This window comes from Leuciscus leuciscus, assembly GCF_965113295.1.
Source record: "Leuciscus leuciscus genome assembly, contig: SUPER_11_unloc_8, whole genome shotgun sequence".
Classification (NCBI taxonomy): Eukaryota; Metazoa; Chordata; class Actinopteri; order Cypriniformes; family Leuciscidae; genus Leuciscus; species Leuciscus leuciscus.
In genome coordinates this window covers 340,581-355,000 of record NW_028118539.1, presented here as the reverse complement: position 1 = coordinate 355,000, position 14,420 = coordinate 340,581, and the positions used below count along the sequence as shown (strand labels likewise).

The following is a 14,420-nucleotide window of genomic DNA, read 5'->3' as shown; positions in this document are numbered from 1 at the left end:
AGTGGCTTTATTGCATCAGATACATGTCACTTTACTCACAGCTGATTGGTCCAGTTTTGGTTTGTGATCTCGAACACAGAATACATTCATTTTATTCAAGGTCATCCTGCAGCGCAAGTTACCATGGTGATCGAACCCGCTAAAAACCAATCCACCTTCTTGAGCCCGAAAAAATAGAGTTTGCTCAAAATAATCTCAGATTTACAAGGGGAGCAACTGAAGCTGGCTTCATGCAACAGGACACAGAAACAGTGGGAATCACTGCAGTAACAAACACCACTCACTGTCATTCTGAAGTGCTCCTGAAGAGCTTAATGAGCTGGTTCAGAGTGTTGGATCTGAACTCTGCTGATAGGTAGATCTCCAGGAACAGTTTTGGGCGCTCCAGATTTAGATTAACGAGATAGACACATGATTTACGTTTCCTGCTTCTGTGCATCAAAATCATACATAATACTGAACTATTCATTCGGGCACGTACATTCTTTCTCCGCAAGAACACAAGTCCGTTCTTAGATCTGAGAAACCACCCAGGAGAACCCCATCACTGCACATTTTGGATGTCTCTCTTCTCTGACAAACACACCTGAGATCTTGGAGTCTTTACTAACGAGCTGATGAGTTGAGTCAGCTGTGTTTGATTAGAGAGACATCTAAACTGTGCAGTGCTGGTGAAACTCCAGGATCAGGGCTGAGAACCACTGAATTATTATACAGGAACATCATTGGGGAAAACACTGTTGAATAACATGGGGAACAGGAATGTCATTGCAGTCAGAGTGAAACAGACTAAAATTATTGAATATAATGAAATATTGATCAAATTTAAAGGATTTTTTTTTAAATGTAAAAATGAACACTAATACCAGATCATGAGATTAGACATTTGTGTACACCTGTGATTTCTGTGCTGAGATTCAGTGTTTACAGAACATTTTACAAGCTAATTTTAGTCCTAAAATTCTTACTGAGGACAAAGACATGTGTGTCTATCAGAGAGTTCATCTTACCCCAGTTTCTCCAGTTTACAGTGAGGATCCTCCAGTACAGCAGAGAGCAGATGAACTGAATCTCCTAGTTTATTCACAGACAGATTCAGATCTCTCAGGTGTGAGGGGTTTGATCTCAGAGCTGAAGCCAGAGCAGAACAACCTTCATCTGTGACTCCACAATCTCAGATACAACTATGGTCGCAAGTTCATCGCAATGTCCATTGAACTCTATTGGCAACGAGGGAACTTGCGACCATAGTTGGCTAACGATGCTTTCGGGAAACGCACCCCAGGATAGCAATGAAGAGTTCACTTTTTCCTCAGAAGAAGAACAGGACTCTGACAACGAACGTTTTTTTGAAGAGCGACTTGATCCAGCCGTGGATATTTCGGATGAGTAAGTCTTTTTAAATTTACTTGCATTAGTTGACAAGCTATTTTGTATAAACGTAGGCTACATATTTTACTGGTTGGACCATTTCCATACTTGTCATTCAGAGTAATTATATTTAAATTGTCTAGGCTATGCTTTATAAAGTAGGAGAGAGGCTTCATGCAGTCTGTTTTCTTTCGTTTTTAATAGTTAAGTTGGCTTGAGAAAGCCAACTTACTGAAATCCTATTTAAACTTATTCTTCTTCTTCTTCTTCTTCTTATTCTTCTGACCCAAACATTTTCAACTCTAACTCCTCCTAGACCGTTCAAGCTACATACTCCAAACTCGGGTCAGACCTTCATACTGTTCTGACTTGGTGTGCTATATCTTTTCAGACTGGTTTGAGTTATGGTTTTCTTAAAAATTAATATTAAAAATCATAAAAATCCCATAGACTTTCATTGACCAAAAGTCCATGTCTGTTTGAACTATGTTTAATGTAAACTGCTAGAAGCCATTGATACTCAATTAAGCTTTAAGCTATTTCTGTCTAACTAATAACTTATCTATCTATCTATCTATCTTCAAACCTTTTCTATCTATCTATCTATCTATCTATCTATCTATCTATCTATCTATCTATCTATCTATCTATCTATCTTCAAACCTTTTCTATCTATCTATCTATCTATCTATCTATCTATCTATCTATCTATCTATCTATCTATCTATCTATCTATCTATCTTCAAACCTTTTCTATCTATCTATCTATCTATCTATCTATCTATCTATCTATCTATCTATCTATCTATCTATCTATCTACAAACCTTATCTATCTATCTATCTATCTATCTATCTACAAACCTTATCTATCTATCTATCTATCTATCTATCTATCTATCTATCTATCTATCTATCTATCTACAAACCTTATCTATCTATCTATCTATCTATCTATCTATCTATCTACAAACCTTATCTATCTATCTATCTATCTATCTATCTATCTATCTATCTATCTATCTATCTATCTTCAAACCTTTTCTATCTATCTATCTATCTATCTATCTATCTATCTATCTATCTATCTATCTATCTATCTATCTATCTATCTATCTATCTATCTATCTATCTATCTATCTTCAAACCTTATCTATCTATCTATCTATCTATCTATCTATCTATCTATCTATCTATCTATCTATTTATCTTCAAACCTTTTCTATCTATCTATCTATCTATCTATCTATCTATCTATCTATCTATCTATCTATCTATCTATCTTCAAACCTTATCTATCTATCTATCTATCTATCTATCTATCTATCTATCTATCTATCTATCTATCTATCTATCTATCTATCTATCTTCAAACCTTATCTATCCATCTATCATCTATCTATCTATCTATCTATCTATCTATCTATCTATCTATCTATCTATCTATCTATCTATCTATCAACCTTATCCATCTATCTATCTATCTATCTATCTATCTATCTATCTATCTATCTATCTATCTATCTTCAAACCTTATCCATCTATCTATCTATCTATCTATCTATCTACAAACCATATCTATCTATCTATCTATCTATCTTCAAACGTTTTCTATCTATCTATCTATCTATCTATCTATCTATCTATCTATCTATCTATCTATCTATCTACAAACCATATCTATCTATCTATCTATCTTCAAACGTTTTCTATCTATCTATCTATCTATCTATCTATCTATCTATCTATCTATCTATCTATCTATCTATCTATCTATCTATCTATCTAACTTATCAATCTGTCTTTCTTTCTAACTAATCTATCTATCTTTCTAACTAACTTATCGATCTATCTTTCTTTCTTTCTTTCTTACTAATCTATCTATCTTTCTAACTAACTTATCTCTTTCTTTCTTTCTAACTAATCTATCTTTCTAACTAACCTATCTTTCTTTCTTTCTTTCTTTCTTTCTTTCTTACTAATCTTTCTATCTTTCTAACTAACTTATCTATCTTTCTTTCATTCTAACTAATCTATCTTTCTAACTAACTTATATTTCTTTCTAACTAATCTATATATCTTTCTAACTAACTTATCTATCTTTTTTCTTTCTTTCTTACTAATCTATCTATCTTTCTAACTAACATATCTATTTTTCTTTCTTACTAATCTATCTATCTTTCTAACTAACTTATCTATCTTTCTTTCTTACTAATCCATCTTTCTTTCTTTTTAACTAATCTTTCTATCTTTCTAACTAATCTATCTATCTTTCTAACTAACGTATCTTTCTTTCTTAACTAATCTATCTTTTTAACTAACTTATCTATCTTTCTTACTAATCTATCTATCTTTCTAACTAACTTATCTATCTTTCTTTCTAACTAATATATCTATCTTTCTAACTAAGTAATCTCTTTCTTTCGTTCTTTCTTTCTTTCTAACTAATCTATCTATCTTTCTAACTAACTTATCTATCTTTCTTTCTAACTAATCTGTCTATCTTTCTAACTAATCTATCTCTTTCTTTCTAACTAATCAGTCTTTCTTTCTAACTAATCCTTCTTTCTTTCTTTCTAACTAATCTTTCTTTCTTTCTTTCTTTCTAACTAATCTTTCTTTCTAACTAATACTTTCTAACGAATAGATTTAACTAATCTATCTATCTTTTTAACTAACTTATCTATCTTTCTTTCTTACTAATCTATCTATCTTTCTAACTAACTTATCTATCTTTGTTTCTTACTAATCTATCTATCTTTCTAACTAATTTATCTATCTTTATTTATTTCTTACTAATCTATCTATCTTTCTAACTAACTAAATAATCTATCTTTCTTTCTTTCTTTCTTTCTAACTAACTTATCGATCTTTCTTCCTTTCTAACTAATATATCTATCTTTCTAACTAACTTATCTATCTTTCTTTCTTTCTAACTAATCTATCTATCTTTCTAACTTACTAATCTATCTTTCTTTATTTCTAACTAATCTATCTATCTTTCTAACTAATCTATCTCTCTTTCTTTCTAACTAATCAATCTTTCTCTCTTACTTACTTTCTTTCTTTCTTTCTTTCTAACTATTCTTTCTTTCTAACTAATTAATCTTTTTTCTTTCTTTCTTTCTTTCTTTCTTTCTTTCTTTCCTTTCTTTCTTTCTAACTAATTAATCTTTTTTCTTTCTTTCTTTCTTTCTTTCTAACTAATCTTCTTTCTTTCTCTCTTTCTTTCTTTCTAACTAATCTTCTTTCTTTCTTTCTTTCTTTCTTTCTAACTAATCTTTTCTTTCTTTCTTTTTCTTTCTTTCTTTCTTTCTTTCTTTCTTTCTTTCTTTCTAACTAATTAATCTTTGTTCTTTCTTTCTTTCTTTCTTTCTTTCTTTCTTTCTCTTTCTTTCTTTGTTTCTAACTAATTAATCTTTTTTCTTTCTTTCTTTCTTTCTTTCTAACTAATCTTTTCTTTCTTTCTTTCTTTCTTTCTAACTAATTAATCTTTGTTCTTTCTTTCTTTCTTTCTTTCTTTCTCTTTCTTTCTTTCTTTCTTTCTAACTAATTAATCTTTTTTCTTTCTTTCTTTCTTTCTTTCTTTCTTTCTTTCTTTCTAACTAATCTTTCTTTTTTCTTTCTTTCAAACTAATCTTTCTTTTTTCTTTTTCTTTCTTTCTAACTAATCTTTCTTTTCTTTCTTTCTTTCTTTCTTTCTTTCTTTCTTTCTAACTAATCTTTCTTTCTTTCTAACTAATCCTTTCTTTCTTTCTAACTAATCTTTCTTTCTTTCTTTCTTTCTTTCTTTCTTTCTAACTAATCTTTCTTTCTAACTAATACTTTCTAACGAATCAATTTAACTAATCTATCTATCTTTTTAACTAACTTATCTATCTTTGTTTCTTACTAATCTATCTATCTTTCTAACTAACTTATCTATCTTTGTTTCTTACTAATCTATCTATCTTTCTAACTAATTTATCTATCTTTACTTATTTCTTACTAATCTATCTATCTTTCTAACTAACTAAATAATCTATCTTTCTTTCTTTCTTTCTTTCTAACTAACTTATCGATCTTTCTTCCTTTCTAACTAATATATCTATCTTTCTAACTAACTTATCTATCTTTCTTTCTTTCTAACTAATCTATCTATCTTTCTAACTAACTAATCTATCTTTCTTTATTTCTAACTAATCTATCTATCTTTCTAACTAATCTATCTCTCTTTCTTTCTAACTAATCAATCTTTCTCTCTTACTTTCTTTTTTTTCTTTCTTTCTTTCTTTCTAACTATTCTTTCTTTCTAACTAATTAATCTTTTTTCTTTCTTTCTTTCTTTCTTTCTTTCTTTCTTTCTTTCTAACTAATTAATCTTTTTTTCTTTCTTTCTTTCTTTCTTTCTTTCTTTCTTTCTTTCTAACTAATCTTCTGTCTTTCTCTCTTTCTTTCTTTCTAACTAATCTTCTTTCTTTCTTTCTTTCTTTCTAACTAATCTTTTCTTTCTTTCTTTCTTTCTTTCTTTCTTTCTTTCTCTTTCTAACTAATTAATCTTTGTTCTTTCTTTCTTTCTTTCTTTCTTTCTTTCTTTCTTTCTTTCTTTCTTTCTTTCTAACTAGCCCATATTTCTTTCTTTTTAACTAGTCTTTCTTTCTACCAAGCCCATATTTCCTTCCTTCCTTCCTTCCAACTAATCAGTCTTTCTTTCTTTCTTTTTTTCTTTCTTACTTTCTTTTTTCTTTCTTTTTTCTTTCTTTCTTTCTTCCTTTCTTCTTTCTTTCTTTCTTTCTTTCTTTCTTTCTAACTAATCCACCTTTCTTTCTTTCTTTCTTTCTCTCTTTCTAACTAATCCACCATCCTTTCTTTTTTCTTTCTTTCTTTCTTTCTTTCTTTCTTTCTTTCTTTCTTTCTAACTAATCTTTCTTTCTTTCTAACTATTCCACCATTCTTTCTTTCTTCCTTTCAACTAATCAGTCTTTCTTTCTTTCTTTCTTTTTCTTTCTAATCCACAATTCTTTCTTTCTTTCTTTCTTTCTTTCTTTCTTTCTTTCTTTCTGTCTTTCCTTCTCTTTATAAGCCACAAATCTTTCTTTCTTTCTAATCCACAATTCTTTCTTTCTTTCTTTCTTTCTTTCTTTCTTTCTTTCTTTCTTTCTAACTAATCTTTCTTTCTTTCTAACTAATCTTTCTTTCTATATTTCTTTCTTTCTTTCTTTCTTTCTTTCTTTCTTTCTTTCTTACTAATCTTCTTACTAAACTAGCCCATATTTCTTTCTTTCTTTTTAACTAGTCTTTCTTTCTACCAAGCCCATATTTCTTTCTTTCTTTCTTTCCTTCCTTCCTTCCAACTAATCAGTCTTTCTTTCTTTTTTTCTTTCTAACTAATCCACCATTCTTTCTTTCTTTCTTTCTTTCTTTCTTTCTAACTAGCCCATATTTCTTTCTTTTTAACTAGTCTTTCTTTCTACCAAGCCCATATTTCCTTCCTTCCTTCCTTCCTTCCAACTAATCAGTCTGTCTTTCTTTCTTTCTTTCTTTCTTTTTTTCTTTCTTTCTTTCTTTCTTTTTTCTTTCTTTCTTTCTTTTTTCTTTCTTTCTTTCTTTCTTTTTTCTTTCTTTCTTTCTTTCTTTCTTTCTTTCTTTCAACTAATCCACCTTTCTTTTTTCTTTCTTTCTTTCTTTATTTCTTGCTTTCTTTCTTTCTTTCTAATCCACAATTCTATATTTCTTTCTTTCTTTCTTTCTTTCTTTCTTTCTTTCTAACTAATCTTTCTTTCTTTCTAACTATTCCACCATTCTTTCTTTCTTCCTTTCAACTAATCAGTCTTTCTTTCTTTCTTTCTTTTTCTTTCTAATCCACAATTCTTTCTTTCTTTCTTTCTTTCTTTCTTTCTTTCTTTCTTTCTCTTTATAAGCCACAATTCTTTCTTTCTTTCTAATCCACAATTCTTTCTTTCTTTCTTTCTTTCTTTCTTTCTTTCTAACTAATCTTTCTTTCTTTCTAACTAATCTTTCTTTCTATCTTTCTTTCTTTCTTTCTTTCTTTCTTTCTTTCTTTCTTTCTTTCTTTCTGTCTTTCTTTCTTTCTTTCTTTCTTACTAATCTTTCTTTCTTTCTTTCTTTCTGTCTTTCTTTCTTTCTTTCTTTCTTACTAATCTTTCTTTCTAACTAGCCCATATTTCTTTCTTTCTTTTTAACTAGTCTTTCTTTCTACCAAGCCCATATTTCTTTCTTTCTTTCTTTCTTTCTTTCTTTCTTTCTTTCTTTCTTTCTTTCCTTCCTTCATTCCAACTAATCAGTCTTTCTTTCTTTCTTTCTAACTAATCTTTCTTTCTTTCTAACTAATCCACCATTCTTTCTTTCTTCCTTTCAACTAATTAGTCTTTCTTTCTTTCTTTTTCTTTCTAATCCACAATTCTTTCTTTCTTTCTTTCTTTCTTTCTAATCCACTATTCTTTCTTTCTTTCTTTCTTTCTTTCTTTCTAATCCACTATTCTTTCTTTCTTTCTTTCTTTCATTCTAATCCACTTTTCTTTCTTTCTTTCTTTCTTTCTTTCTTTCTTTCTTTCTTTCTTTCTTTCTTTCTTTCTTTCTTTTTTTTGCTTTCTTGCTTTCTAACTAATCTGTCTAATCTTTCTCAAGCCAACTTAAAGTTTGTCTCAAACTTTTTTTCTAGTTTTGTTTAAAATAACACATTTCGAGCTTTCTATATATTTCTCTGGTATTTTAGGCAAAGCTTATGAGTTTGGGTTCATTTATGAGGCCTCCAGTTCCTGCTATTTTTAATTCTTATGTTTTAAATACAGGCATTTGGTTGATGAAACAACTATTAAAATTAAGATACAATTAATATAAAACGAAATTCACTTTAAAGAAAGGCTTTATACAAAAAATAAACTTAATGAAATGGTCAAAATCTTCTCTGCCCACTCCATTTGTCTCGCGATTGCGCATGATCTGACTCATGCTTTTCACGTTTCATATAATCAACATAAATGAAATAAAAAAAAAAAGATTTTATTTAAACCTAAATATGAACTAAATTGTTTTATTTAATTTTAATGACTAGGCTACAACACGTAGGCCAATTAGCCTACAGTACAGAGAAATTAGTTGACAAGCTATTTTAAATAAACGTAGGCTACAGATTTTACTGGTTGGACCATTTCCATACTTTCCATTCAGAGTAATTTATATTTAAATGAAGAGTGCTTGCAAATATCTATTGCAAATGTGTGTATGTGCTGAAATGTGTAAATATGCCCAGCTGATGAATTGCAAATGTGTTAATGTTTGCGTTGTGCTATCTCCGTAATGGCCCATTACACACAATATATGCCTACAGCACGTGTCTACAATTATTTGCATCATTTATTCATATAGACTAATGGTAATATACTTTGAAATATTTATGTTATAATAGTTTTCAACTTTTTTTAAAACAGGAATGCTGCATCTCCTTCATCTGCAACTCTGAGGGTGCGCAGCAACACAGTTGAACGTCAGAAAGAGTAAGTACATATTTACCAATGTTTGTGCAATTTTGTTTATATACTTATTACAATATGAGCCTGTATGAGTTTATTTATTTTTGGAGGTTGGTTGATAATCTATCTTATCAGCATGCTAATGCCCATCAGTTGTGCATGTGCTGGAATAGTACTCTATATGATAATAATAGTTTTCAACTTTTTTTTGAAAGGAATGATGTAGGTTGCTCACTCTCACCTCTCACTGCAACTCGCACTAAGAGGGCACGCAGCAACACAGACAGAAATCAGAAGGAGTAAGTACATATTTACCCACTATTTTACAGATGTTAGACCAATTTTGTTTATATACTTGTTATGTATGCACAATATTACAATTAGTGATTGGTAATGTTAGTATAAAAGAGCTTATTTTTGTTGTTTTACCAAAATGCTGACTGTCCATCAGTTATGCATGTGCTGGCATAGTACTTTGTTCAACCTTTATTAATATTAATATTATTATTTTTATAGGAATGTGGTAGCATCACTCTCACCCTCACCTGCAACTCGCACTGGGAGGTCACGCGACAGGTGTCGTTCAGTTTTGAGAACAACTGAAAAGTAAGTACACTTATTCCCTTTCTTTCAGATATTAGTATAATTCTGTTTACATATTCTGGTTTTACATAGTCCATACAAACATTATGTGTCTGTATGGCTTTGCATCTGGCCAATGTTACTTATAATGATTAAAATGCAGTTGTTATATTTTGTGTAATAAACATGCTCACAGTTGTTTGTTTGTTTTACAGCTATAAAGGTGATGGTGATCATCAGACACCTGTTGCAAAGAGGGCCAAGACAAACATTCAGACAAGCAACAAGCAGTCTACTCTGTCATGGAAAACAGAGACTGACATTGATATGGTTCCACAGACTCTGAGATTCCTGCCTGCACGGGAACCTGGACCACAGCTGAGTTTAAAACATTGCAAATTTAAAACATTTAGTTCCTCCTCATAGAGGAATTACAATAAAACAGTGAAAAACAAAACCTTTGAATCTCCTCTTTGTTCAGGCTGCCTCTCTTGATGGCCCATTAGTCATTGGGGGAGTGTCTATGTCACACCCCTGGTCTGAATCTCATTAATATTGATGAGCGATTACCCCTCCCACGCATAAACCTCTTCTGACAAAAAAAACTGTTTTACAATGTTTAAATCAATGTATTGTTTTAAGAGAACGATCAGGCAGGATGAATTTCACATCATTTTGAAGCCAGAACTAGAAACGACAACATATATTAGTCAAGAGTCTTGTGGGCACATATTTAGAATGTGTTTTGTGTTCTTAAAAAAAGAAAGTTGCTGAATTTTTTTTTAAATAACCACGCATAAACATTATTCTCTTAAAAATACAAAGATTTACAAGCATGTTGATCAGATATTATGCTAGCCCTGTTTGTGTTATATAGAGTGAATTTACACTTTTGCCATTAACATGTTTATAAATAACTGAAAAAAAAACAAATGTCAGAACACCTCCAGGGCCCCAAAAACACCTCAGACCTCAGAGGGTTAATCCCATGATAGTAACAGGGTTCGTACACATTTTTACCATTAAATTTCCATGACTTTTCCATGACTTTTCCATGACTTAAAGGTAAATATTCATGACATAATGTTCCATAAAATGTCTGTGTATACATGTAAAATAAGTATAAAAATCCATGTTCAAATTTACCACCCCATATCTTGAATAAAATAAATGAACAAGCAATGTTTTAATACAAAATAAATATTTATTCAAATATGCTGGCACAGTAACACAAATAATGTCAAACCCTGACAACTCCTTAGACATTTATTAACGTAAATCCATAGGATAATGAACTCCTTGCGGGCGGGTATGGAAGCTTGTTTCCGCCACTGAATAATAAATAAATAATAATAGCGACTTTTTATCTCACAATTGCGAGTTTACATCTCGCAATTCTGACTTTATTTCTCAGAATTGCGAGATATAAAGTCAGAATTGCGTGAAATAAAGTCACAATTGCGTGTTATAAAGTCAGAATTGCGAGATATAAAGTCACAATTGTGAGATATAAAGTCCAATTCTAAGGGAAAAAACCCTAACCCTTTTTTTTTTTTTTTTACCACAGAATAGTTTATATCTCACAATTCTGACTTTATAACACGCAATTGCGACTTTATATCGTGCAATTCTGACTTTATATCTCCCAATTGCGACTTTATTTCTCAGAATTGTGACTTTATATCCCGGAATTGCGACTTTATATCTCGCAAAAGCGACTTTATTTCTCAGAATTGCGACTTTATATCTCGCAATTGCGACTTTATTTCTCAGAATTGCGACTTTATTTCTCACAATTCTGACTTCATATCTCGCAATTCTGAGAAAAAAGTCAGAATTGTGAGATAAAAAGTCGCAATTATTATTATTTATTTATTATTCAGTGGCGGAAACAAGCTTCCATAGGCGGGTAACGTTAGTAGCTGATGAAAAATGTATGGAAGCTTGTTTCCGCCACAGAACAAAACATTTTAAAAGATAATTGCGACTTTTTATCTCACAATTGCGAGTTTACATCTCGCAATTCTGACTTTCTTTTCTCAGAATTGCGAGATATAAAGTCAGAATTGCGTGAAATAAAGTTGCAATTGCGTGTTATAAAGTCAGAATTGCGAGATATAAAGTCAGAATTGCGTGAAATAAAGTCGCAATTGCGTGTTATAAAGTCAGAATTGCGAGATATAGTCAGAATTCTGACTTTTTTTCTCGCAATTGCGACTTTATATCACGCAATTCTGACTTTATAACACATAATTGCGAGTTTATATCTTGCAATTCTGACATCTTTTCTCAGAATTGTGAGATATAAACTCACAATTGTGAGATATAAAGTCCAATTCTAAGGGGGAAAAAGAAAAGTTTATATCTCACAATTCTGAATTTATAACACGCAATTTGCGACTTTATATCATGCAATTCTGACTTTATATCTCCCAATTGCGTGTTATAAAGTCAGAATTGCGAGATATAAAATCAGAATTGTGTGTTATAAAGTCAGAACTGCGAGATATAAAGTCAGAATTGCGTGATATAAAGTCGCAATTGCGAGAAAAAAAGTCAGAATTCTGACTTTATAAGACGCAATTCTGACTTTATAACACGCAATTGCGACTTTATTTCACGCAAATCTGACTTTATATCTCGCAATTCTGACTTTATAACACGCAATTCTGACTTTATATCTCGCAATTCTGAGAAATAAAGTCAGAATTGCGAGATGTAAACTCGCAATTGTGAGATAAAAAGTCGCAATTATCTTTTAAAATGTTTTATTCTGGCTTCCGGTTGGGCCTCGGAGAGATGTAGACGTGTCTAACTGAGCTCTCCCACATGAACCTTAAAATTCGTTAACAAGACACTTTTTTTTTTCACAGTTTGAAGCCATACAGAGACTGTGTGCATTGGTAAAATGTGAGAATTTCTGTTTTTATTCTGTTAATCGAGTTGAGCCGCTTATAAATATGCCGGACCTGAGGAAGGCTGCTAAAGCTAGCGAACCAGCAGAAAGCACGAGCTCGGGGCAGTCAGCTATATTGCAAGCAATAAATTCATTGAGAAACGAACTGCTGGCGAAAATGGATGAGAAAGCAGAGATGCAAAATGAAGAAATACGCAAGCAAATCAGTGGTTTGAGAGACGAGCTGAAGGGTGCAATCGATCAGGCTAACGTCAAAGCTAACGCGCTAGAGGAGCGCACCGCAGGCTTGGAAACTGCAGCTAACACTCACTCGGATGCTATCGCTAATCTGGAGCAGCAGGTGGCTGAACTGAAAAAAGAGGTGGTGAGTTTGGCGGCAAAGGCTGAGGATTTGGAAGCGAGATCACGTAGATGTAATTTACGCATCTTTGGGGTTAAAGAAGGACGAGAGGCAGGTGTTTCAGCGAGCACCTTCGTTGCAAACCTTTTACAAAAAGTGATGGGCCTGGACGAACCGCCCGTTATTGATAGGGCTCACCGTACTTTGCAGCAAGCCCCGGGAGACGGGCAGCCACCGAGAGCTTTTGTCGTCAAGTGCCACTACTATCAAGAGAAGGAAAGCATTCTACGAAAGGCTGTTACATCTCCAAAACTTGTATCTGAAAATGGCGACACTATCAGAGTGTTCCCTGATTACACGCAGAATGTGGCGCGACGGAGAGCGGCTTTCGGGCAGGTGAGACAGTTATTACGGCAATGCGAGGGAGTAAAATACGGGCTGTTGTATCCTGCAAAACTGAGGATTACGACTCGGGACGGCCAACAGAAGAGCTTTACTGACCCAGAGAAGGCGGTTACCTTCGTCAGGGGACTTATGAGTGATTAATATGGGAGTTTGTTCGGCTACATACCTTGGTATATTTGGTGGGAGTATTGCAGTGAACCAATTGTTGTTGGGGATCAATATCGCTGCAGTGTAATGCCATGGGACATTGGATCAGTTCAGTGACATTGGACAGTGTACTGATTAGGCTAGTTGCATATGCGGACTGAGGCGTACATTTTTTGTATTTTATTTTTTCATGTTTCATTCAGAACTGTCTTCTAATATGTAGGAAACGAGTATGGATAATTTGACTGTTTTAAAGTAGGCCTATTATTATAATATATCTATTCATTTTATTATTTATTTTCTATTTTTCTTTATATACAATAATTCATATATGTCTGCTTGGTTTTTCATGTTTCACTTAGAATCGTTTTCTAACATATGCAGAAATCAAAGTACTGATAACTTGATTTATTTTATTTATTTTCTTTTCTTTCTTCTCTCTTCCATGTACACAGGGATATTGAGTAATGGTTCCAATTAGTCTTGTTAATGTTATAGATGTTCAGCTAAATGGTTATTATAAGGTTTGTGTGGGGCCTCAGCTCCACTCGGTAAGTTTTATTTTCTTCTTTCTATGAAACTTCATAGTGGCTTGGGAGGTTGGGGGGGTGCAGTCTCTCATTTGGGGAGGGACCAGCAGGGGTCTGTGTTGTTAATGGGTGATTTAAAAGTTTTCTTTTTACTTTGCACAGTCTGCTCTCTTTCTGTCTCTGTACTTTTGTTCCTTTCCCCTTTACCTTCTTTTTCTTTCTCAGAGTTGGAGATGAGTTTTCATAATAGCACTGAGTTGGACTTTATCAGCCATGGGTTCTGCAGATGGAATGAATAGACTTGCGACTAAATTTGTGAGCTGGAATGTGAGGGGACTCAATCATCCTGTAAAGCGAAGTAAGGTGTTTTCACATTTAAACAAATTGAAAGCAGAGATAATTTTCCTACAGGAAACACACCTTCGTACAACAGACATTCCTAAATTAAAGAGAGGATGCGTATCACAGGTTTACCACTCTGAATTAAATTCTAAATTTCGCGGTACAGCCATCTTGATTGGCAAAAATGTACAATTTATACAAACCAGTGTTATTAGTGATAAATGCGGGCGTTTTGTGATTGTCCAGGGCAGACTTTATAACGTGCCGGTGGTCCTGGTTAGTGTGTATGCTCCAAATTGGGATAACCCAGACTTTT

General features: G+C 32.2%; 2 protein-coding genes across 2 annotated transcripts in view; one reads left to right on the top strand and one right to left on the bottom strand.

Moving 5' to 3' along the window:
* Nucleotides 1–14,420, bottom strand: part of LOC309510281 (NACHT, LRR and PYD domains-containing protein 3-like) — a 359,584-nt gene that overhangs the window by 36,244 nt on the left and 308,920 nt on the right. The window lies entirely within an intron of this gene.
* LOC309510289 (uncharacterized protein) lies at nt 8,604–9,880 on the top strand (the record flags this gene model as incomplete). The annotated part of the gene is made up of 5 exons (XM_082191287.1): nt 8,604–8,665; nt 8,800–8,865; nt 9,057–9,140; nt 9,358–9,447; nt 9,639–9,880. 5 exons carry the CDS (start codon nt 8,604–8,606, stop codon nt 9,847–9,849), a joined length of 513 nt encoding a protein of 170 aa, XP_082047413.1. The 3' UTR covers nt 9,850–9,880.